General features: G+C 42.4%; 1 protein-coding gene across 9 annotated transcripts in view; it reads right to left on the bottom strand.

Moving 5' to 3' along the window:
* The window catches only part of map4k3a (mitogen-activated protein kinase kinase kinase kinase 3a), a 304,817-nt gene extending 282,031 nt beyond the window's left edge, over positions 1-22,786 (bottom strand). For all 9 annotated transcript variants that reach the window (XM_041213479.1, XM_041213499.1, XM_041213517.1 and 6 more), the window contains exon 1: positions 22,515-22,786. In XM_041213479.1, the coding sequence (XP_041069413.1) occupies positions 22,515-22,622 (108 nt within the window). In that variant the 5' untranslated portion in view covers positions 22,623-22,786. The remainder of the gene's footprint in view (positions 1-22,514) is intronic.
* Between the last annotated feature and the right edge of the window lie 1,171 nt (positions 22,787-23,957).

Raw genomic sequence — 23,957 nt, 5'->3', positions numbered from 1 at the left:
ACACCTACACGCACACACCTACACCTACACGCACACACCTACACACCTACACGCACACACCTACACACCTACACACCTACACCTACACACACCTACACCTACACACACACCTACACCTACACACACACCTACACCTACACACACACCTACACCTACACACACACCTACACCTACACACACACCTACACCTACACACACACCTACACCTACACACACACCTACACCTACACACACACCTACACCTACACACACCTACACCTACACACCTACACCTACACACCTACACCCACACCTACACCCACACACCTACATCTACACACACCTACACCTACACACACACCTACACACACACCTACACCTACACACACACCTACACACACACCTACGCACACACACACACCTACACACACCTACACCTACACACACACCTACACACACACCTACACCTACACACACACCTACACCTACACCTACACACACACCTACACCTACACCTACACACACACCTACACCTACACCTACACACACACCTACACCCACACCTACACACACACCTACACACACACCTACACACACACCTACACACACACCTACACACACACCTACCTACACCTACACACACACACCTACACCTACACACACACACCTACACCTACACACACACACCTACACCTACACACACACACCTACACCTACACACACACACCTACACCTACACACACACACCTACACCTACACACACACACCTACACCTACACACACACACCTACACACACACACACACACCTACACACACACACCTACACCTACACACACACACCTACACACACCTACACCTACACACACACACCTACACACACCTACACCTACACACACCTACACCTACACACACACACCTACACCTACACACACACACCTACACCTACACACACACACCTACACCTACACCCACACACCTACACCTACACGCACACACCTACACCTACACACACACACCTACACCTACACACACCTACACACCTACACACACCTACACACCTACACACACCTACACACACACACCTACACCTACACACACACACCTACACCTACACACACACACACCTACACACACACACACCTACACACACACACACCTACACACACACACACCTACACACACACACACCTACACACACACACACCTACACACACACACACCTACACACACACACACCTACACACACACACACCTACACACACACACACCTACACACACACACACCTACACACACACACACCTACACACACACACACCTACACACACACACACCTACACACACACACACCTACACACACACACACCTACACACACACACACCTACACACACACACACCTACACACACACACACCTACACACACACACCTACACACACACACCTACACACACACACACCTACACACACACACACCTACACACACACACACCTACACACACACACACCTACACACACACACACCTACACACACACACACCTACACACACACACACCTACACACACACACACCTACACACACACACACCTACACACACACACACCTACACACACACACACCTACACACACACACACCTACACACACACACACCTACACACACACACACCTACACACACACACACCTACACACACACACACCTACACACACACACACCTACACACACACACACCTACACACACACACACCTACACACACACACACCTACACACACACACACCTACACACACACACACCTACACACACACACACCTACACACACACACACCTACACACACACACACCTACACACACACACACCTACACACACACACACCTACACACACACACACCTACACACACACACACCTACACACACACACACCTACACACACACACACCTACACACACACACACCTACACACACACACACCTACACACACACACACCTACACACACACACACCTACACACACACACACCTACACACACACACACCTACACACACACACACCTACACACACACACACCTACACACACACACACCTACACACACACACACCTACACACACACACACCTACACACGCACACACCTACACACGCACACACCTGCACACGCACACACCTGCACACGCACACACCTGCACACGCACACACCTGCACACGCACACACCTGCACACGCACACACCTGCACACGCACACACCTGCACACGCACACACCTGCACACGCACACACCTGCACACGCACACACCTGCACACGCACACACCTGCACACGCACACACCTACACGCACACACCTACACGCACACACCTACACGCACACACCTACACGCACACACCTACACGCACACACCTACACGCACACACCTACACGCACACACCTACACGCACACACCTACACGCACACACCTACACGCACACACCTACACGCACACACCTACACGCACACACCTACACGCACACACCTACACACACACACCTACACACCTACACCTACACACCTACACCTACACACCTACACACACACCTACACACACCACACCTACACACACCTACACACACACCTACACACCTACACCTACACACCTACACCTACACACCTACACCTACACACCTACACCTACACACCTACACCTACACACCTACACCTACACACCTACACCTACACACCTACACCTACACACCTACACCTACACACCTACACCTACACACCTACACCTACACCTACACACCTACACCTACACACCTACACCTACACACCTACACCTACACACCTACACCTACACACCTACACCTACACACACACACACCTACACACACACACACCTACACACACACACACCTACACACACACACACCTACACACACACACACCTACACACACACACACCTACACACACACACACCTACACACACACACCTACACACACACACCTACACACACACACCTACACACACACACCTACACACACACACCTACACACCTACACACCTACACCCCTACACACCTACACCTACACACCTACACCTACACACCTACACCTACACACCTACACCTACACACCTACACCTACACACCTACACCTACACACCTACACCTACACACCTACACCTACACACCTACACCTACACACCTACACCTACACACCTACACCTACACACCTACACCTACACACCTACACCTACACACCTACACCTACACACCTACACCTACACACCTACACCTACACACCTACACCTACACACCTACACCTACACACCTACACCTACACACCTACACCTACACACCTACACCTACACACACACACACCTACACACACACACACCTACACACACACACACCTACACACACACACACCTACACACACACACACCTACACACACACACACCTACACACACACACACCTACACACACACACACCTACACACACACACACCTACACACACACACCTACACACACACACCTACACACACACACACCTACACACACACACCTACACCCCTACACACCTACACCCCTACACACCTACACCTACACACCTACACCTACACACCTACACCTACACACCTACACCTACACACCTACACCTACACACCTACACCTACACACCTACACCTACACACCTACACCTACACACCTACACCTACACACCTACACCTACACACCTACACCTACACACCTACACCTACACACCTACACCTACACACCTACACCTACACACCTACACCTACACACCTACACCTACACACCTACACCTACACACATACACCTACACACACACACCTACACACACACACACCTACACACACACACACCTACACACACACACACCTACACACACACACACCTACACACACACACACCTACACACACACACACCTACACACACACACACCTACACACACACACACCTACACACACACACACCTACACACACACACACCTACACACACACACACCTACACACACACACACCTACACACACACACACCTACACACACACACACCTACACACACACACACCTACACACACACACACCTACACACACACACACCTACACACACACACACCTACACACACACACACCTACACACACACACACCTACACACACACACACCTACACACACACACACCTACACACACACACACCTACACACACACACCTACACACACACACCTACACACACACACCTACACACACACACCTACACACACACACCTACACACACACACCTACACACACACACCTACACACACACACCTACACACACACACCTACACACACACACCTACACACACACACCTACACACACACACCTACACACACACACCTACACACACACACCTACACACACACACCTACACACCTACACACACACACACACCTACACACACACACCTACACACACACACCTACACCTACACACACACACACCTACACCTACACACACACACCTACACCTACACACACACACCTACACACACACACCTACACCTACACACACACACCTACACACACACACCTACACCTACACACACACACCTACACCTACACACACACACCTACACCTACACACACACACCTACACCTACACACAACCTACACACACACACCTACACACACACACCTACACACCTACACCTACACACACACCTACACACGCACACACCTGCACACGCACACACCTGCACACGCACACACCTGCACACGCACACACCTGCACACGCACACACCTGCACACGCACACACCTGCACACGCACACACCTGCACACGCACACACCTGCACACGCACACACCTGCACACGCACACACCTGCACACGCACACACCTGCACACGCACACACCTGCACACGCACACACCTGCACACGCACACACCTGCACACGCACACACCTGCACACGCACACACCTGCACACGCACACACCTGCACACGCACACACCTGCACCTACACGCACACACCTACACGCACCTACACCTACACGCACACACCTACACCTACACGCACACCTACACACCTACACACACTCCTACACACCTACACACCTACACCTACACACCTACACCTACACACCTACACCTACACACCTACACCTACACACCTACACCTACACACCTACACCCCTACACCTACACACCTACACCTACACCTACACCTACACACACACCTACACACACACCTACACACACACCTACACCTACACACACACCTACACCTACACACACACCTACACCTACACACACACCTACACCTACACACACACACCTACACCTACACACACACCTACACCTACACACACACCTACACCTACACACACACCTACACCTACACACACACACCTACACCTACACACACACCTACACCTACACACACACCTACACCTACACCTACACACACACCTACACCTACACACACACACCTACACCTACACACACACACCTACACCTACACACACACCTACACCTACACACACACCTACACCTACACACACACCTACACACCTACACACACACCTACACACCTACACACACACCTACACACACACCTACACACACACCTACACACCTACACACACACCTACACCTACACACACACCTACACCTACACACACACACCTACACCTACACACACACCTACACCTACACACCTACACCTACACACCTACACACCTACACCTACACACCTACACCTACACACACACACCTACACACCTACACACACACCTACACCTACACACACACCTACACCTACACACACACCTACACCTACACACCTACACCTACACACCTACACACCTACACCTACACACACACACCTACACCTACACACCTACACCTACACCTACACACCTACACCTACACACACACCTACACCTACACACACACACCTACACCTACACACACACACCTACACCTACACACACACACCTACACCTACACACACACACCTACACACACACACCTACACACACACCTACACACACACCTACACACACACCTACACCTACACACACACACCTACACCTACACACCTACACACACACCTACACACACACCTACACACACACCTACACACACACCTTCAACCACTCTGAGTAACTACCCTTTACTCCCACTCTCTGCTTTGTCTTAAAACCAGCTAGAAATCCATTCTGTTATTTGTTCCCTGGCTCCAGATTCTCTCACCTTATTCATTAGTCTATTATGGGGCACCTTATCAAAGGCCTTCTGAAAACCCAGAAAAATTACATCTACTGCATTACCATAGTGTTCTCTGTAAGGCTAGTCAAAAATGTAGGAATTACTTAGCATGTGTTAGGATTCTCTGGTTATTAGTTGAACACTTATTTAAACAGTGGGCACAAATAACAGCATGAGGAAAAAATAGCTTAGACAAATTATTGAGTCAAACAGTTCAATGGAGTTGAAGAAAAATGCATTTATATGGTGTCTCTGACATGGAGAACTATCCCAAACTGCTGTACAAATAAACACAGGGGTGCCAAACTAATAAAGAAAAAAAAAATTAAGCTGGTTGAGAAATAGGTTTTGAGGAGCAAGAAAGCGAGCACAAAGAATGAGATGTACAGGGAGAAACTGAGGCAGTTAGAGTCTGCAATCAATAGTTGGTCGAACGGAGGGATTGCACAGAAGACCAAAATCAGAGACATGGCATATTTCAGAGGGAATAGTATGTTGGAGGAAACTGCAGAGCTCGAGGCAAGACCCTGGAAGAATTTATAAATGAAGGTTAAGAATGTGGCAAAGGATAAGTAGCTGCGAGAATGGCAGAAGCCAGGCCAGAGGGCTCAACAAGATTTGGTGGATGGTGCACCCAAAGAATCAACATATTGCAAGACCTTAAAGAGAGGAAGGTTGAAGTTGGGATTAGAGTTGAAAAGAACATAGATTAGGGTAAGGTTTTTTTTTGAGGGGGGTAATCACTGAGATTTTGATCAGGAAAGGGACAGGGCTCAGATAGAAAACAAGTTAGCACAGAAGTTAGGAAGGGGCATTAGGTGCTCAAGAATTAGATGGGAAGAGAATTAAGGGAGAAGATGGGTCATGGACAAGGTGAGCTTGGAGAGAGCAAGAAATGGGGAGATGAGCGAGAATCCACAAAAAGACAGGGATCTCGGGATGAAGTAGATATTAGTGGAGTTGGTGACTGGGTGTATGACCAAGGTTGTTTGAGATATTCATATTGACCAAACAACCAAAGAACTCCCTTGTTCTTTTACGAATAGTCCTCCTGAGGAAGGCAGGCCGAGCCTTCATTTAACATTTCATCCAAAAGACAAACCTCAGACAGTGGAGCACTCCCTGCATAATGCACTGAAATGTTAGCCTATAATACGTGCTCTCAAAATCAGTGGAGCTGAGTTTGAGTCCACATCCTTCTGATATGGAGGCAAAAGTGTGACCACTGAGCCAAGGTTGAAAAAGGGTCTCTGCAAGAAAACTGAAAAATGGCTTTTACGATAGATTTTCTCTATGAGGGATGCACCTGCACTTTTATACTCCTCCCTCAATTACACAGGCAAAATTAACAATTCACCACATGGACAACCACAAGCAGAAAGCCACATCCTACCGCTCTGAAATAGCATGTTGGAACATCAATGCGAGTAAGGTGATGTTAAGTACTTCGAAATTACTGTTAAACAATACCAAGCTGTAATGAGTAAAATTGTAAAATTTTCTACTGAAAAAATATCCTAGAAGTGTAAAATACTTTAAATCTATATATTGTATTACAGGTGTCAGACTTGCCATTTCAATACTGCACAGGAAAGTCAATATTATGCTTTTTGCAGCACTATTTGAATGAACAGATGAATTTTACAAATGCAGGTATACCAATTTGAAAAGTTCCCACTCACTGTATTATTCAATAACTTGAGTCAGAAGAATAAATATATTTTGGAAAGAGGCACAACTCTTTACTCAGAAATCAGTCAATTCAAGCAAGTCCAAACTTTTTTTTAAAATTCATTCATGGGATGTAGGTGTCGCTGACGATGCCAGCATTTATTGGCCATCCCTAATTACCCTTGTTCAAAGGCCATTTAAGAGTCAACCACATCACTGTGGGTCTGGAGTCACAAGTAGGCCAGACAAGGTAAGGACAGCAGGTTTCCTTCCCTAAAGGACATTAGTGACCCAAATGGGTTTTTACAACAATCGACAATGGTTTCATAATCATTAGACTTTTAATTCTAGATTTTTATTGAATTCAAATTCTACCATCTGTCATGGCAGGATTCAAACCTGGATCCCCAGGGCATTACCCTGGGTCTCTCTAGTCCAGCGACAATACCACTACACCATCGCCTCCCCTAGTCCAAACTTAATTCACATTAAATTCCTATTATATTAAAAAAGCAAAAATAAACATTATAATAACAGTTCAAATAGTATGTACTTGTCATGAAGCTATTAATGTATATATTTGGGAAAATATTTTTCTTTTAAAATAGAGATTTAGTCTGCGGGTATTTCTTAATTGGATTAAAGCCAGCCAATCTGGGTGTTTTGATATGTACTAGTTTTGATATGTAAAAGAGATAGGGTGCATTTGCATTTTTGGAATAGAACATTCAAGTGAGTTGAAAACTTGACGCCTTTCTAGCAGCTACCAAGCAATATGTCTATATTAATAATAAATTGGTACAATGAATGGGGTTTCATTGTTAAAAAGTAAAGTTCAAAGAGACTGGTGAGACGATGAGAATTTGAGTTCAGTGGTGGTAGGTATAACTTCAGTAGTTTTCAGGTGTGCAGGGCAGAGGCAAAGTAAGATCAAAAGGCAGCTGCAAGCCTCCACAGTGAAAATAACCTCATCTTGAATCGTAAGGTGAAAATGCTTTGCCTGGTGTTTGGTTAAGTCTATGGGTTGCTGTTACCTTAATGGAGAATAGTTTGGGAATTTGTTAAAAGTTATGATACTAGTAATTTGAAGTCATGTGTGTGTGTATATATATATATATATATATATAAAAACTTGGGTAAAACTAAAAGATAATTAGTTTCAGAGCTAAAATGAACTAGGTTTCACCAGTTGCATGAATCATAAAAGGTAAGACGACCTTGAAGAAAATATTTGGATACCATTGGCCACGACTGTATTATGTTCAATTTACAGAAGACAACATCCTGCAAACAAAAGCACTTATTGATAGTATTGCAATCAGATGTTCCCAGGCATTGCTTAGAGTTGGAAATTAGGTTATTTCAAGGGACGGGGAACCCATGGGCAATTACCGGCAAAAGAATGCAGAAGCAGATCTACCCAAAGGTAGCAAAATAAGTTTTTTTTTTTAAATTGTTTCCCAAAAAGGTCGTCTTACCTTTTATGATTCATGCAACTGGTGAAACCTAGTTCATTTTAGCTCTGAAACGAACTGTCTTTTAGTTTTACTAATGTATCTCTAAGTTGTTTATCTGTGAAAGTTAATTAGCAGATATACTGTAGTATGTTATGACCGATGCAGTTGGTAAAGTGGAGTTATTTAAAAATCCTAAATTCAGGAATCAGACCACCAGCTCGCAAGGTTTTCCATTAAACCAAATAAAACATTTTATTAACTTACACAAGTTAAAATATATATACACATGACTTCAAATTACTAGTATTCTTAACCATTACACAAATATTACATAAATAAAATCTTTGCAATATATGAAAGCCATTCTTACTACAAGTATGATCACATTATTTTTTATATAAAAAGCCACAGAAATATATAGTTCAATCTTTTCTTTTTTGTATCTTTCCTTCTTCACCAAATTTATTTGCAATAATCGTGGAGACATTAAAAGAACATAAAACAAAAACAGAATTACCTGGAAAAACTCAGCAGGTCTGGCAGCATCGGCGGAGAAGAAAAGAGTTGACGTTTCGAGTCCTCATGACCCTTCAGCCCGATGCTGCCAGACCTGCTGAGTTTTTCCAGGTAATTCTGTTTTTGTTTTGGACTTCCAGCATCCGCAGTTTTATGTTTTTATCTATTAAGAGAACATGTTTGCATAAAATTTTAAATACAGGCCTTTTATTTAGAATTTCCTTCCGAACTTGAATGACAATCATCTTGTCAGAATTGCGGTCTACCGTAGATTGTGGCGTATAAATCAACCTATTGTGTAAGATAACACCATTTTCTCATCCCAAAAAATCACATTTTTGCATAGTCAGCATATAAGTTGACCCCTCTTTTCAGCCATGACATGCTATACTCTCATTAGCAGTCAGCCTCAATGTTTCACCCCACAAATCAATGACTTCATTACTGGCACCTTATAAATGGGCACAAGGGATCATCAAGCACGTGATATAGACTATGCTGCGAAGATGCTTAGGAATTTAAGACACACCCACACAGAGCAAAACCACGTGGCGAACGGCAAAGATGGTGAACACCCACTTTTATACTCGGTGTATAAACTGACCCCCATTTTTGGATAGAATTTAAAGCTTCAAAGGTTGATTTATACGCCAACATCTACAGTATATGGTCATTGGATTCCTTAGTATAACCCAAAAATGACATCTAGAAGCAATGCAGGAAACAGCAGCCAGGTTGATATTGTCAAACAACTGAGGCCCAAGAGAATGTGGCTGTGAAGTGTTCTTAGAGGTTCACAACAATTCAAGGAATAAATAACCTAAACCTAGAATATTACTTCATATTAAATTGCAAGAGTAGAACAGGACAAAGAGTACATAGTATTTAGAAATGCACCATTTGGCTCTACAAGGCTTATGCTGGCGTTTATGCTCCACATGAGCCTCCTCTCATCTCACTTTTTTTCAATGCATCAACATATCCTCTGTTCCTTTCGTCTTTCACTTATCTAGCTTCCTCCCAAATGCATCAATGATGGCAAACCAAGCGTCATTTGCATGCATGAGGGCAGCCCAAATCGTAAAATAACTGACAAAGTTCTTCATGAATGATCAATGATTGAACTTCCAGAGAAATTAGTGGTGAACAGAATTGAAACCATTTAAGAAATAATGATGCAGTAATGAGGGAGAGGGTTGTGATGACAGAATTTTCTTAATTGAGAAAGGTCAACAATCTGAGATGTTAATTGTTTCTCTCTCCACAAATACTGACCTGTTGAGCGTTTTCCAGCATTCCCTTTTTATTTCAGATTTCCAGCATTTGCAGTAACTTGAATTTTCAACATTACTATTTTACTTAAGGAAATTCTGGCAAACCTATCTCTGGGAGATCTCCAAAATATGAGCCACAAAATTCAAACAAACTCTCCACTGCATTGTTGAGAAGTAAGATTTGATTCCTAACTCAACCCAAACCAAAATAATAATGCTATAGTTAGAATGGCCAAGGAGGTCAGGATGATATGGCACTGGAATGCAGCCCCCAGTGTAACTGGCCATGCAGCTCATACTGCTATGCACAAGAGCCTGCTGCAGTTGGCAGGATATTTCTTGGAGAAGAACTGTTACATTCAACATTGGCTTAGTGATTTTCTGCAAATTACAGCCACTAGGAGCGCAAATGCACAGAAACAATTGAGGATAGCCATTATTCATTGCTCAATTTGCAGATAAGACAAAAATTTTGAGTTTTTTTTGGAAACAAAAATTCATTAAAATAAATTGCTTGTGCTGAAACAGTTAAAATTAACACCGAGGAGTAACTTGTAAACAATTGTACCAGACTTCTAGTCATGCCACAACACAGCACACAAGGTAAATACAGTAGCTCCATTTTGATGCACTTTAATCTCAAGCCATTGAAACAGTTTGAACATCCTTTCAACCCTCTGAACACTCTTCAAGCTTTGGCACACATTTTCCACTATTCATGATTCTAAATTACCTGGAGACTTCAATTATTTAATGGCAAAATGTCTCTATAAACTCAACTTTTTTCATTTGAACTGCGTGCAGGAAAGGTTTCATTTTATAACACACAGTATTAATACATGGTAAGACACACCTCCATAACCCAATCCCATCATTTGTTACTGGTACAGTATGACATCTAATGAAAAACATCGAGTAAAGTCAGAAATCCTCGAGGGAGTAAAATGAGAGAATAAACAAGGGCACAAGTGAGTATTGCTGCCTTATGTTTTATTTTTCAAAATATAAAGCTTGTTCAAAATCTCTCTTAAAAAAACAGTACATTCACTGAAACAGTAAAATATAACATGCAACTTGATACAGATAAAAGTATCTGGAATGTATTATATATTGTGTAGAATCAATCTTGAATAGAATTCTAGAGGAACTGCTAAAAGATGAGCAAAAATAAGGCCAAGGACCACATACATAATTCAGTCATTTTAAAGTCATATAAGCTGTCTCTATTTTTGTTTTAAGTTGTTACAGTTAAATAGCAAAACTTTCAGCATTGTGGGAAGCAAAGTTATTTGGAGCTTAAGGGTTTCTCTGCAACAGGCTTAGGAGCTGGAACACAAAACTGAGACACTACAGAATCACCTCTTGCAGTGTGACAAGTCTACAGGGTCAAATTCCATCATAAAATTGGAATTTAGAATTGGTAGAAGTTGACAAGAAATGTGTAGAGACTTAAGACCTTTAATAGATTATTCATATCACAATGAATTAAAGGGTTTAACAGAACCAAATATTAGTTATAAATTGTTTAAGCTTAGCTCTCACTATTTACTAAGTCATTTAAACCCTTTGATTAGGTTACAGCTTTCTACATCAAGCATTTAAAAGGGTATTTTATTTCAAATTACTACAGAAGTATTTTTGCTAGATATTTGGAAGACTGATTGCATCTTTCGAAAGTAAAATGGGAATCTGAATAAGTTTCATGCTCTCATAACTTGAACGAATAAGCTAATTTTGATCCAGCTCCAATTTAAGGATTATTTATGGCAGTAGTGCTGATGTGGTAAATTCATTGAAACAGGCTAATAAAGTTCAAAAGCTGATTCCAAAGTTTAAATTTTGCTAAGGTTAGCTGCTCTTATGAAATGGAGGAATATTAATTACACTATTCCTAGCATTCAAAGAATGAAACCTCAAAATCTTGCATTGATGCTATCTTCCTATCTACTCTTGAAAACATTTATTCTGATTCTGTTATTGCACAAAAGAGTTAATGAGATGAATGTCTTTTTGGTTATATGGGTGTTTTACTACATTAAAGATGCTATATAAATGAAAATTGTTTATATAAAAGAGGGAAATTCTACATTATAGCTTGCACTACGACACTAAAAATATGCATGCAGAAGCATAAAATATATAGATACACAAAACTAAACTTACGTCTTTATATAAGATGTCCATAAAGTATGTAATCCATTAAGGGAAGGGGAGAAGAGAGCAGGTTGAAATGTGCACCAATAAAAAATTCGCACTAATATAGCACCTTTATCATAGTAAATGTCCAAAGGTGATTCGTAGAGACAGAGACAAGCCAGATGACAGGAGACGTGCTCAGAAAAATGTTCAAAAACATAGGTTTTAAGGAGGATTTTAAAAATAGGGAAAATACAGAAAGCAAAAGAAAAGGTTTAGTGAGGGAGTTCTGGAGAAAAAAATCAAAACAATAAATATTCTGCTACCAACGTGAAATTGAGGGAGGGGCTAGTGCCCATTAGTCCGAGGACCAAGAGGTGAAGGCCAAGACAGAAGTAGATAGGGGTCTGCCCACACAGGGGTGCGAATTAGGATTTACAATTCCATTTTCTTGGGGAAAGGAAGTTTGCATATTTAGGATTTATAAACTACACAGATGGAAAAACACCAGGAAAATTAATTTTAACTAAATGCAATTAAGTATTTTATTACTGAGCAGTGTTATAGCTAGGAAAAAAAATGTATAATTTGACAGTCAAGATGGCAAAGTATCTTTGAAAAAAATGTCACTTGACTGTGACAAGAATGCCCTTACTTTATGGAAGCACAGTGAATGATAGCAGGCTACTTGGCCACACGGAAAATCATAACTGTAACCAATCATGCCTTCATGTCCTCAGCGCACGTGTACTTACAACCAAAAAGCAACATTCGTTGATTCACCTCTTGCTGTCAGTCTCATGCATTTCCAAACTTCCCCCAATTGCACATACTTTAAACCACGCCCCCCTCCGCCCCACCAAAAGAAAAACAAATAAAATTCATTTGGGCCCAAACTATGACAGTGTTTCTTTTTCAGATAAACCAAATATAAATAGAAAATTCTGAACACATCGGGTTAGTTTCCACTATGTATGCCAATAGAATTCACCTGAAATTGGCCAAATCAGCATAAAAAGTTGAGGAATTTTAAGTGCAAGGTTATACCCAAAAATTAGAGTTTCCGCCACCTTTTAACGTTGGTTTAAAAAACACAGCACATTGGATAAAAACAAAAAACTGCGGATGCTGGAAAGCCAAAACAAAAACAGAATTACCTGGAAAAACTCAGCAGGTCTGGCAGCATCGGTGGAAAAGAAAAGAGTTGACGTTTCGAGTCCTCATGACCCTTCAACCCTTCTTTCTACTTCGTTCTGTCGAAGGGTCATGAGGACTCGAAACGTCAACATCACATTGGAAGCTGGCCCTGCCCACAGTTTGGGTGGAATTAAGGAATAGCAAGGGGAAGAAGCCACGGATGGGAGTTGTCTATAGGCTCCCCAAAGTTGCCTCACTGTAAGACAAAGTATAAATCTGGAAATAATGTTGGCGTGTAAGAAGGGTCCTCCAATTGTGCGATTTTAATCTGTATAGTGACTGGACAAATCATATTGGCAGGGGTAACATGGAAGATGAATTTGTAGAGTGTATCAGGGATTGTTTCTTAGAGCAATACCGTTGCAGAACCTACCCGGTAACAGGCTATTTTACATCCAGTAATGAGAAGGGATTAATAAGAGATATCGTAGTTAAGGATCCTCCAGGGGGTAGCGATCACAACATGGTAGAATTTCAAATTCGGTTTGAGGCCAAGCAACTCGGGTCTCAGGCCAGCATCCTCAACTTAAATAAGGGCAATTACAGGAGGTACGGCTAAACAGGTTAGGCCTTTATTCATTAGAGTTTAGAAGAATGAGGGGTGATCTTACTGAAAAGGGGGCTTGACAGGGTAGATGTTGAGAAGATGTTTCCACTGGCGGTGGAATCTCAAACTAGGGGACATAGTTACAGAATAAGGAGGCACTCATTTAAAACTGAGGTGCAAAGGAATTTCTTCTCAGAGGGTAGTAAATGCCTGGAATTTTCTACCTCAGACTTGTGGAGACAAGGTCACTGAAAGTATTTAAGGAGGTAGATAGATTTTTGAAATATCGGGGATTTGAGGGCTATGAGGAGCTGGCAAGAAAGAGGGGTTAAGGCCTAGATCAGATCAGCCTTGATCTAACTGAATGGCGGGGCATGTCTGAGGGGCTGAATGGCCTTCTCCTGCTTATGTTATGTACTTTAACGAATTGGCGAACTAAGTTTGGGAGGGTGAAATGCCTATTGTTATTCATTTGTACAAACTGCTTATTCCTTCCCCTACAGCCACTCAAGGCTCATATCCCTCAAGAAGGATACCACCCCTGTTCCATCTGCCACAGCATTCCCTGCCATGTCCATCACAACATACATTGCAATCTTTTCCAAAGCAGCGACCTCAACTACTGACCCCATCCAGCTAGTTCACCCACCTCATTCACTCCATCTTCCTTTTTCACTGTCTCTAACTTTCCTGGTGGCTTTCCAACTACTGGCCTGTTACAAAACATTGCTTCTCTTGTGATTTCAGTCCTCTTTGTTCAAGCACCCAGGCTGTTCAAGTCAGTCAACCCTGTGGCTGCCTGAAGTCTGGCTTACAGAAAATGGCTCCTTCCACCAGCAACCTCATCCCCACAACCCCCCACCTCACTGAAGTCATCTCACTTGGCTTCATATTCCATGCCCAAGCTGTCACGCTGCCATGATGACAGGCTGTTTGTCATTGCCAGATCCCATTCAGGCTTCGGCTACTACTCCTCTGACACTTATCAGGTTTCTCACCCAATGACTGAAGAAACGTCAATATAGTTCCAAATCAGATTGGCATGTGGCAAGGAAAGGAACTTGCAGATGGTGGTTTTCTCATGCATCTGCTGCCCTAGTCCTTCTAGGTGGTACGGGTCATGGGTTTGGAAGGTGTTGTTGAAGGAAGCTTAGCAAGTTGCTGCACTGCGTCTTGTAAATGGTACACACTGCTGTCATGTTGTACCAGGGGTGGAGGGAGTAAATCTGCAAGATGGTAGATGGGGTCTTGATCAAACAGGCTGCTTTGTCCTAGATGGTGTCAAAGCTGCACTCATCCAAGCAATTGGAGAATATTCCATTACACTCCCAACTTGTACCTTATAGATGGTGAAAAGGCTCTAGGAAAATCAGAAAATGAGTTAGACACCACAGAATTTCCAGCCTCTGCCCTGCTCTTGTAGCCACATTATATATTTGTCTGGTCTGGTTCAGTTCTGGTCAATGGTGACCCTCCCCAGGATGTTGAAAGATTCAGTTTTGGTAATGCCATTGTACTTGCAACTAATCAGCTCAAGTCTGAATATTGTCCAGGTCTTGCTGTGTTAGAGCACAGACTGCTTCAATATCTGAGAAGTTGCAAATGGCACTTGTGCAATCTTCAGTGAACATCCCCAGTGATATCCACCTTACGATGGAGGGAAGGTCACTGATGGAGCAGCTGAAGATGGTTGGGCCTAGTGCACTACCCTGAGGAACTCCTGTCGAGATGTCCTGGAATTGAGATGATTGGCCTCCAACAACCACAATCTTTTGTGCTACACTAACAACCAATTTAAGACAACCAGTCAAGCTCATAATATGGCTCATTTACACTTCCTATAAATGACATACATACATAAACAGGGACCTGTTCTCTGCAAATAAAAGGAATTTGGGCACGTTATTCTTATTAACCCTACCTTTATCCCTACTTAACTACATTTTCTGAAAATGCATTACAGGCCCTAGCATCTTTTTCCTCTAGCTATATATCAAATACGACAAGTTATATTGCCCCATATCACTCATAAATCCCATTCTCCCCACCCTTCAAAAAAGCATGACTCAGGAGGCTCAATGAATCACGGCTATGTGTAGAACTAAGCATTTATACCAATATGTCACAACTTTGCCATGTTAGTTGAATTGAGCTAGGACTATAATTTCCCCCTAAATCCCTGGGATAATGAGGCAAATAATATAGAAGTAAATATAATAAATCGGGCAACAATCATATCCCTGATTGCTATCCAATAATCCCCGTTGGTTTGCAGGTGCTTGAGCAATAGCTTGCCAATACACACTGCTCAGCCTTCGACATCAGGAATACTCAGTTAGGCGAGGTACTAAATGGCGTAACCACCCTGTGAAATTATGCTTCCATAAATCTATACTTTTTGGGAGGGTGTGCATTGCATTGCCCTACAAAGAATTCAAGAATTGTACAATTACACCATGCAAAGCACACATTATTCTACAAAACACAAATAGATCAATCCTGAGGATTTTCTCTACTACCTTTCATTTCTTCTTCTGATTATACAATTTACCAAAGAGATTAATGACTGAAACACAGGAAAAGGAGGTCATTCAGCCCCTCAAGTCTCTTCAGTCATTCAAGTAGATTATGGTTGATCTGTATCTTAATTTATCTACCTATCCGCTATGGTCCCATAATCCTTCATACCACGTAATAAAAATCTATCCATCTCGGTATCTAAATTTTCAATTGATCTTGCTTCTACAGTTCTAAGGGACAGAGTCCAGATTTCCACTAGCTTTTTGTGTGAAAAACTACTTTCTGATCCCACCAGGGAAAGGAAATAGTTTTGATCAATCTACCCTATTAAATCATCCTAAATCCAAACAGTTCAAGAGAATACAAGCCTAGTCTATGCATTCTGTCGTCTTCATTTAACTCTCCTAGCCCCAGCATCATTCTGATGAACCTGCATCGCAAACCCTCCAGAGGCAATATATCCTTCCTGAGGGCAGCAACTCAATGCAGCACTACAGATGGATTTAACCAATGCTCCGTATAGCTGTAATGTAACTTCCACCCCTTTATATTCCAGCTCTCGAGATAAAAGCCAATATTAGTTTTTGCACCTAATCACTAGCTTTTAGTTATTTCTGTACTTGAACGCCTAAATCTCTCTGCTCAACCACAGTTCTAAAGATTCTCACCATTTTAGAAAGTACCCTGATCTATCTTTCTTAGGTCCAAAGTGGATGACCTTACACTTTCCCACTCTGACTTCAACTTGCCACAGATCTGTCCCCTCATATAACCCATCAATATCCCTTTGCAACTTTCTGCTTCCATCTACTGTACCACCCAACTTAATATCAATAAACTTAGATAAATGGCACATTATGATACGCATAGTGAAAAGCTGTGGCCCTAGTACAGGTGCTTGGGGGCACCACTAGTCACATCCTGCAATTTGAGTATACACCCATTATCCCTACTTTGTCTCCCATCTCCTAACCAATTTCCAATCCAATAAGTTGCCTCCATTCTCATGCTCTTTCATTTTTGTCAAGTGTCTTATTTGAAAGTTTGTCAAATGCTTTCTCGAAGTCCATATGAATAACATAACATTCATAAATATTCCCTTATCTACCACCTCACTCTTTTAAACTTTTCCTTTTTTTTTTCATTCACAGGATGTGGGCTTCGCTGGATGGCTGGCATTTATTGCCCATTCCTAGTTGCCCTTGAGAAGGTGGTGGTGAACCGCCTTCTTGAACCACTGCAGTCCATATGGTGTAGGTACACCACAGTGCTGTTAGGGAAGGAAGTTCCAAGATTTTGACCCAGCGACAGTGAAGGAACAGCGATATTTTTCCAAGTCAGGATGGTGAGTGACTGTTAGGTTCATTAGACATGACTTGCACTTTACAAATCTTTGCTGGATCTTTCTGATCAGCTCATGTCTGCCCAAATGCTCAGTCACTGTCCCTAACAGGCTCAAGTAACTTCCCTACAACTGACGTTAAACTAATAGGCCTATAACATCCTGGTTTCTCTCTTTCACCATTCTTAAACTATTTTGACGAACAGAGTAGAACATTAATTTGTGGAGAGGAAATTTTACACAAACCTATTTAAAACCACTGCCTGAATGAGATATATTCTTAAAATATATGAGCAGGTAATGAACAACCAGTTGCATCTTCAAACTTAATGCAATATTGCAATGCGTTATTTCAAATCCTCTGCTCTCTATACTGCAATCAGTGTGCAACATGTTTGTCAACTACATTCTGTAATGTCTAATAAGTTACTTTTACTCAAAGGAAAACAGCAGAATAAGACCACATGAATCTTCCAAATGCCTTTGTGGCATCACTAACACAGGTCCCAATTAAGCAAGATTCCTCTACAAAAGCTTAAATGCCCATAAAAACTTCCTTTGCAAACGATCCACATTGTTAACAAACCACCAAAAAAAATTCTCAAAGTGGGCAAGATTTTTTTTTAAAAAAGGCACTTTGTTCCAAAGTTAGGAATGCAGCTACAAAGTGACAACCAAACCCAGAGTGCAAGCACACCAAGATTTTTTAAATATGTGCGAGAGAGCAGCAAAGATTTTGCCAAACAATCTTGCACCATGTGTCCAACTTCCTATATTTAATGGCGTAGGGGTACTGCACTCCTCACTGCCAAGAATTTGCTGCAATGACAGATAACACCAACGGTAAATTGTAGTGTTCCTGATCTTTTAGTGTCAAATTTATTTGTTGGTAAAATCAGAATACAACACAGCGAGCACAGAGGTGATACAGAAGCAGCAGGACAGGACCAACATCTGATACACATCCAAGGTACGAGCCAAACACAGAGGGTAATAAATTATTTAATCGGAACCCATTTAGGAGCAATGGGCAATGTCTGTAATACAGAAATGAGTAGCAATATTTATGGACTAATATTCAAACCAACTTTGATTTTATTAATGAGTTTGTACTGAAACCATAGCACGATGTAAATATATAAAAATCAGCATGAAGGGACTCCATACATTTAGTGCTGTTTTGCAAACTGCTCAATAAACATTTATAAAAATATCAGTTCAGAACCTGGCCAGCTATCAAAATATTTATCTGATTACTTAATTGAGGTTTAAGATTCCTATTGAATTCCTAAGACAAGTCAGGCAACCTGAAAACTTGACCAATTTGGAGACCTCTAGCACAGTTGTGTAATGGTTTAAGTGGCAGTCACGTTACTCAACAGATTCAATCTTGTTATTGATTTTAAATGAAGGTGGGGGATGGAGAAAAGCTATGATATTTGTAACTCATAAGTTCTAACAAATAAAAACATGGAGTACATAATGACATAAGTCACTCCCACCACAGTTTCCTGGAGTTCGTTATTTTATGTACTTATGCTCAGGATGCAAGCATCGCTGGTATAGCCAGCTGTTATTGTCCATACCTAGTTGCCTTGACAACAATGGCCAGCTAGGCAGTTCAGAGTTGACAACGTTGTTGCAGGTTTGGAGTAGTGTACCACAGAATAAAATAGAATAGTTGTTTGGTAGTACAGAACTTGAGTATTGCTGAAGAAAGACATTTTGTTGAAGCTTTTTGTCTTGCATTCATCAGGATGAGTGTCCAGTCTACCTCAGATTGCCCTGGAAGGGCAAGGTATCTCAAAAATTTGAGCAACAGATGAAGCTAGCAGTTTCACACTGCTACTATGCAGTAGCAACACAAGTGGTAGTCGCCACTAATAGGATGATGCCATCAAACCAAAAAGACATTCTGCCTATCACACAAATGAGTAACGTGGTAGGTATATGAATTTCTATAAACCTATAATTCTAGGTATATAGGCTGTACATCCCAAAGACTGGCAGATCATATTAAACAGCATGTCGCTTCCACTGTTCACAATGGGCAAGTTCAGACCATACCCAACCAGCCCGTGCTTGCAAAACTCAAAACAGTGCCCAATATTAGATGTGATTTCACAATTGGACTGCATTTGCTAAATAGTGCCTCAGTGTGCTAAGAATTACACTGACAACCAATTTAAGATCATCAGTCAGACTCGCAGTGTGGAGCATTTGCTTACACTGGAAGCTACATATATTAAGACACAGGGCCCTGTTCTTTGCAGATGGAAAGAACATGTACATACATTGCACTTGTTTCAGCTAAACAAAATAAGTGATAGCCATTCCTCAGGGCAATGCCTTGGCCAGAGTCAAGCTGCCCGATTTAAATTTCAAACAATGCTTGGCATTTAACCGTCAGTCACCATTAACTGGTGCATTCTCCATGGCAACACCTCAACCAAAGTCCACTTGTCAATCATTCAGCACTCTCTTCTCATACAGTATAAACTTGTGGTTTCCTCTGACATTGGTATTCTTGGTATTGTCCTGATGAGCGAAGAACGAAAAGCTTCGACAAAATGTCTTTTTTCAGCAATATTCACTAAACAGAATCATAGAATGGTTACAGTACAGATGGTGATCATTTGGCCCATTGTGTCTGTGCCAGTGCCATGGAAGAGCAACTCACCTAGTCACACACACCCACTATTTCCACATAGCCCTACAAAAATATTTTTTGCTTCAGATAATTAACTAATTCTCATCTAAAAGGCCTCAATTGAGCCTGCCTCCACCACACTGTCTGGCACAGCATTCCAAATCCTAACCGTGTACTGTGTAAAAAAGTTTTTCCTCACGTCATCATTGCTTCTTTACCAATCACTTAAATCAATGTCCTCTGGTTCTCGACCCTTCCGTAAACAGGAACAGTTTCGCCCTATATACTCTGTCCAGACCCCTCATGATGTTGTGAACCTCAATCAAATCTCAAATGTTTCCTTCTATATAGGTCAGACTGGGTAGGAAGAAAAATGTGTTTCCTAAAGACATCATTTGGGTTTTGACAACAATATGACTGCTTTTTTTTTTAATTTGATACCGACTTCTTAATTCCGGGTTTTAAAAACAAAACGGAAAACGACTCGAACTACCTTCAGCGGGATTTGAACTCGCACTCTCTGGATTACTAGTCCAGTAATATAGCTGCCTAACTACACTGCCTAACACACACTGAAATTTCTGCTCCACAAATAGGGGCGTACGCCACAAATGCGCCATTAAAAAGCAACAAGTTCTCAGCAATTTCAAGTCTTATATGTCTTAATATTTTCAATTAACTATTAACAAGCAGCAGCCAGTTAAGGCGCACGTCGCTCCTTGCTGCTGAAAGCAGTCGAGATAAACAAGTCGCTTCCCACCCACCCACCCCAAGTTAAAAGCGAAGAGAGGGCCACCTTGTCAGCTTGTGGGGAGCACAGATAGGGTGGAGGGTGTCTGTCCTGAAGGGCTTGAGGGTGCAAAGGCCGACCCTAAGCACTCCCCCTCCCCTAAACCTTTCAAGAGATTATTCCGCCCATTCCTTAACCGCTCCCCGGCGCCCGGGCCTAGCGCGCCCTGGGCTCGAGTACTGCACACAAACCTTGTAAACATCACCGTAAGTGCCGCTCCCGATCCTCTGGATCAGCTCGAAGTCCTCCTGCGGGTTCCTCCGAGACAGGTCGAAGCTTCCCTGAGAGTGGGAAGTCATGGTGGCGCCGGGCAGCAAGAACTAAAACAAGTGGGGGGGATTGGTGGGACCTTCCTGCGGGAGGTGCGAGTACCTCTCACTCATTCCAAACGCCCCTTATATTTAACACACACATCCAAAACAACACCCAGAGAAAAAGCCTCCAGCGAATTGGCTGCGCAGACCACCTGCCACCACCCCCCCCCCCCCCACCCCTACCCACGGCAACGGCAGCTTCTTCCCCGAACCCTCAGAAATCACGACCCAACACTAGCACCAAACATGGCCTCCGAGAGGCTGCAACTGCGCACGCGCACTCTTCACTCTGGGATGAAAGGGCTGGAATTGGGATAGTGTTGCTAGGCTGTACTGTGTCTATAATACATATGGATATGATCACACATTCATATATTTAATAAATATATGTATGCACTGAACTATCATAAAGACAGACAGACAAAAATATGTATGCATATTGTGTAGCCATACACACAAACATCAAAACCAGACTGAATGAAGGCCATTCTGCTCATTGTGTTTTAAGAGCTATCCAATTAGCTCCACTCCTTTCCCCGTATCTATTATTATCAACATATTATGTTATTATATGGAGACATACATGCATACATTTAAATATATGTGATGGAAGATGTAAAAAAAATTAGGAAAGAAGTCAAAAAACGATTAGGAAGAAAAATAAACTAGGAAACTACGTTATCAAGGAATATTTAAAAAGTAAAATATTTTGCAGACATTAATAAAAACTGAAAAATCAGGGTAGGGATAAGGCCATTAAGGGATACACACAATAAATTCACAGTTAATGTCAGCAAAAAGGCAGAAATGACAGAATCAGAGAATCTTTACAGTGCAGAAGGAGGCCTTTTGACCCATCGAATCTGCACTGGATTCTCTGAAAGTGCATTTTACCTAGTCCCAATCCCCTGCTTTATCCCCATAACTTTGCACATTCTTTCTTTTCAGATAGCAATCCAATTCCTGTTTGAATACCTCGATCAATTCTGCCTCCACCATCCTTTCAGGAAGTTCATTCCAGACTCCAACCACCCTTTAGGTGAAAAATATTTTCCTCAAATTATTTTTACTCCTTTTGCCACTTATCTTGAACCTGTGCCCTCTAGTCCTTGATGCTTTCTTGAATGGGAACAGTTTCTCACTATGTGACCTGTCCATACCCCTCAGGATCATGAATACCTCCATCAAGTCTCCTCTCAGCCTTCTTTTCTCCAAGGAATACAAATCTATCCTCATAACTACTGTTCTTCATTTCTGGAATCATTCTTGTGAATCTCCTCTGTACTCTCTCCAATGCCTTTACATCCTTCCTCAACTATG

This window comes from Carcharodon carcharias, chromosome 2 (genome assembly GCF_017639515.1).
Source record: "Carcharodon carcharias isolate sCarCar2 chromosome 2, sCarCar2.pri, whole genome shotgun sequence".
Lineage (NCBI taxonomy): Eukaryota > Metazoa > Chordata > Chondrichthyes > Lamniformes > Lamnidae > Carcharodon > Carcharodon carcharias.
Note: the sequence above shows the minus strand (reverse complement) of the source record. Positions and strands in the feature narration are given on the sequence as shown.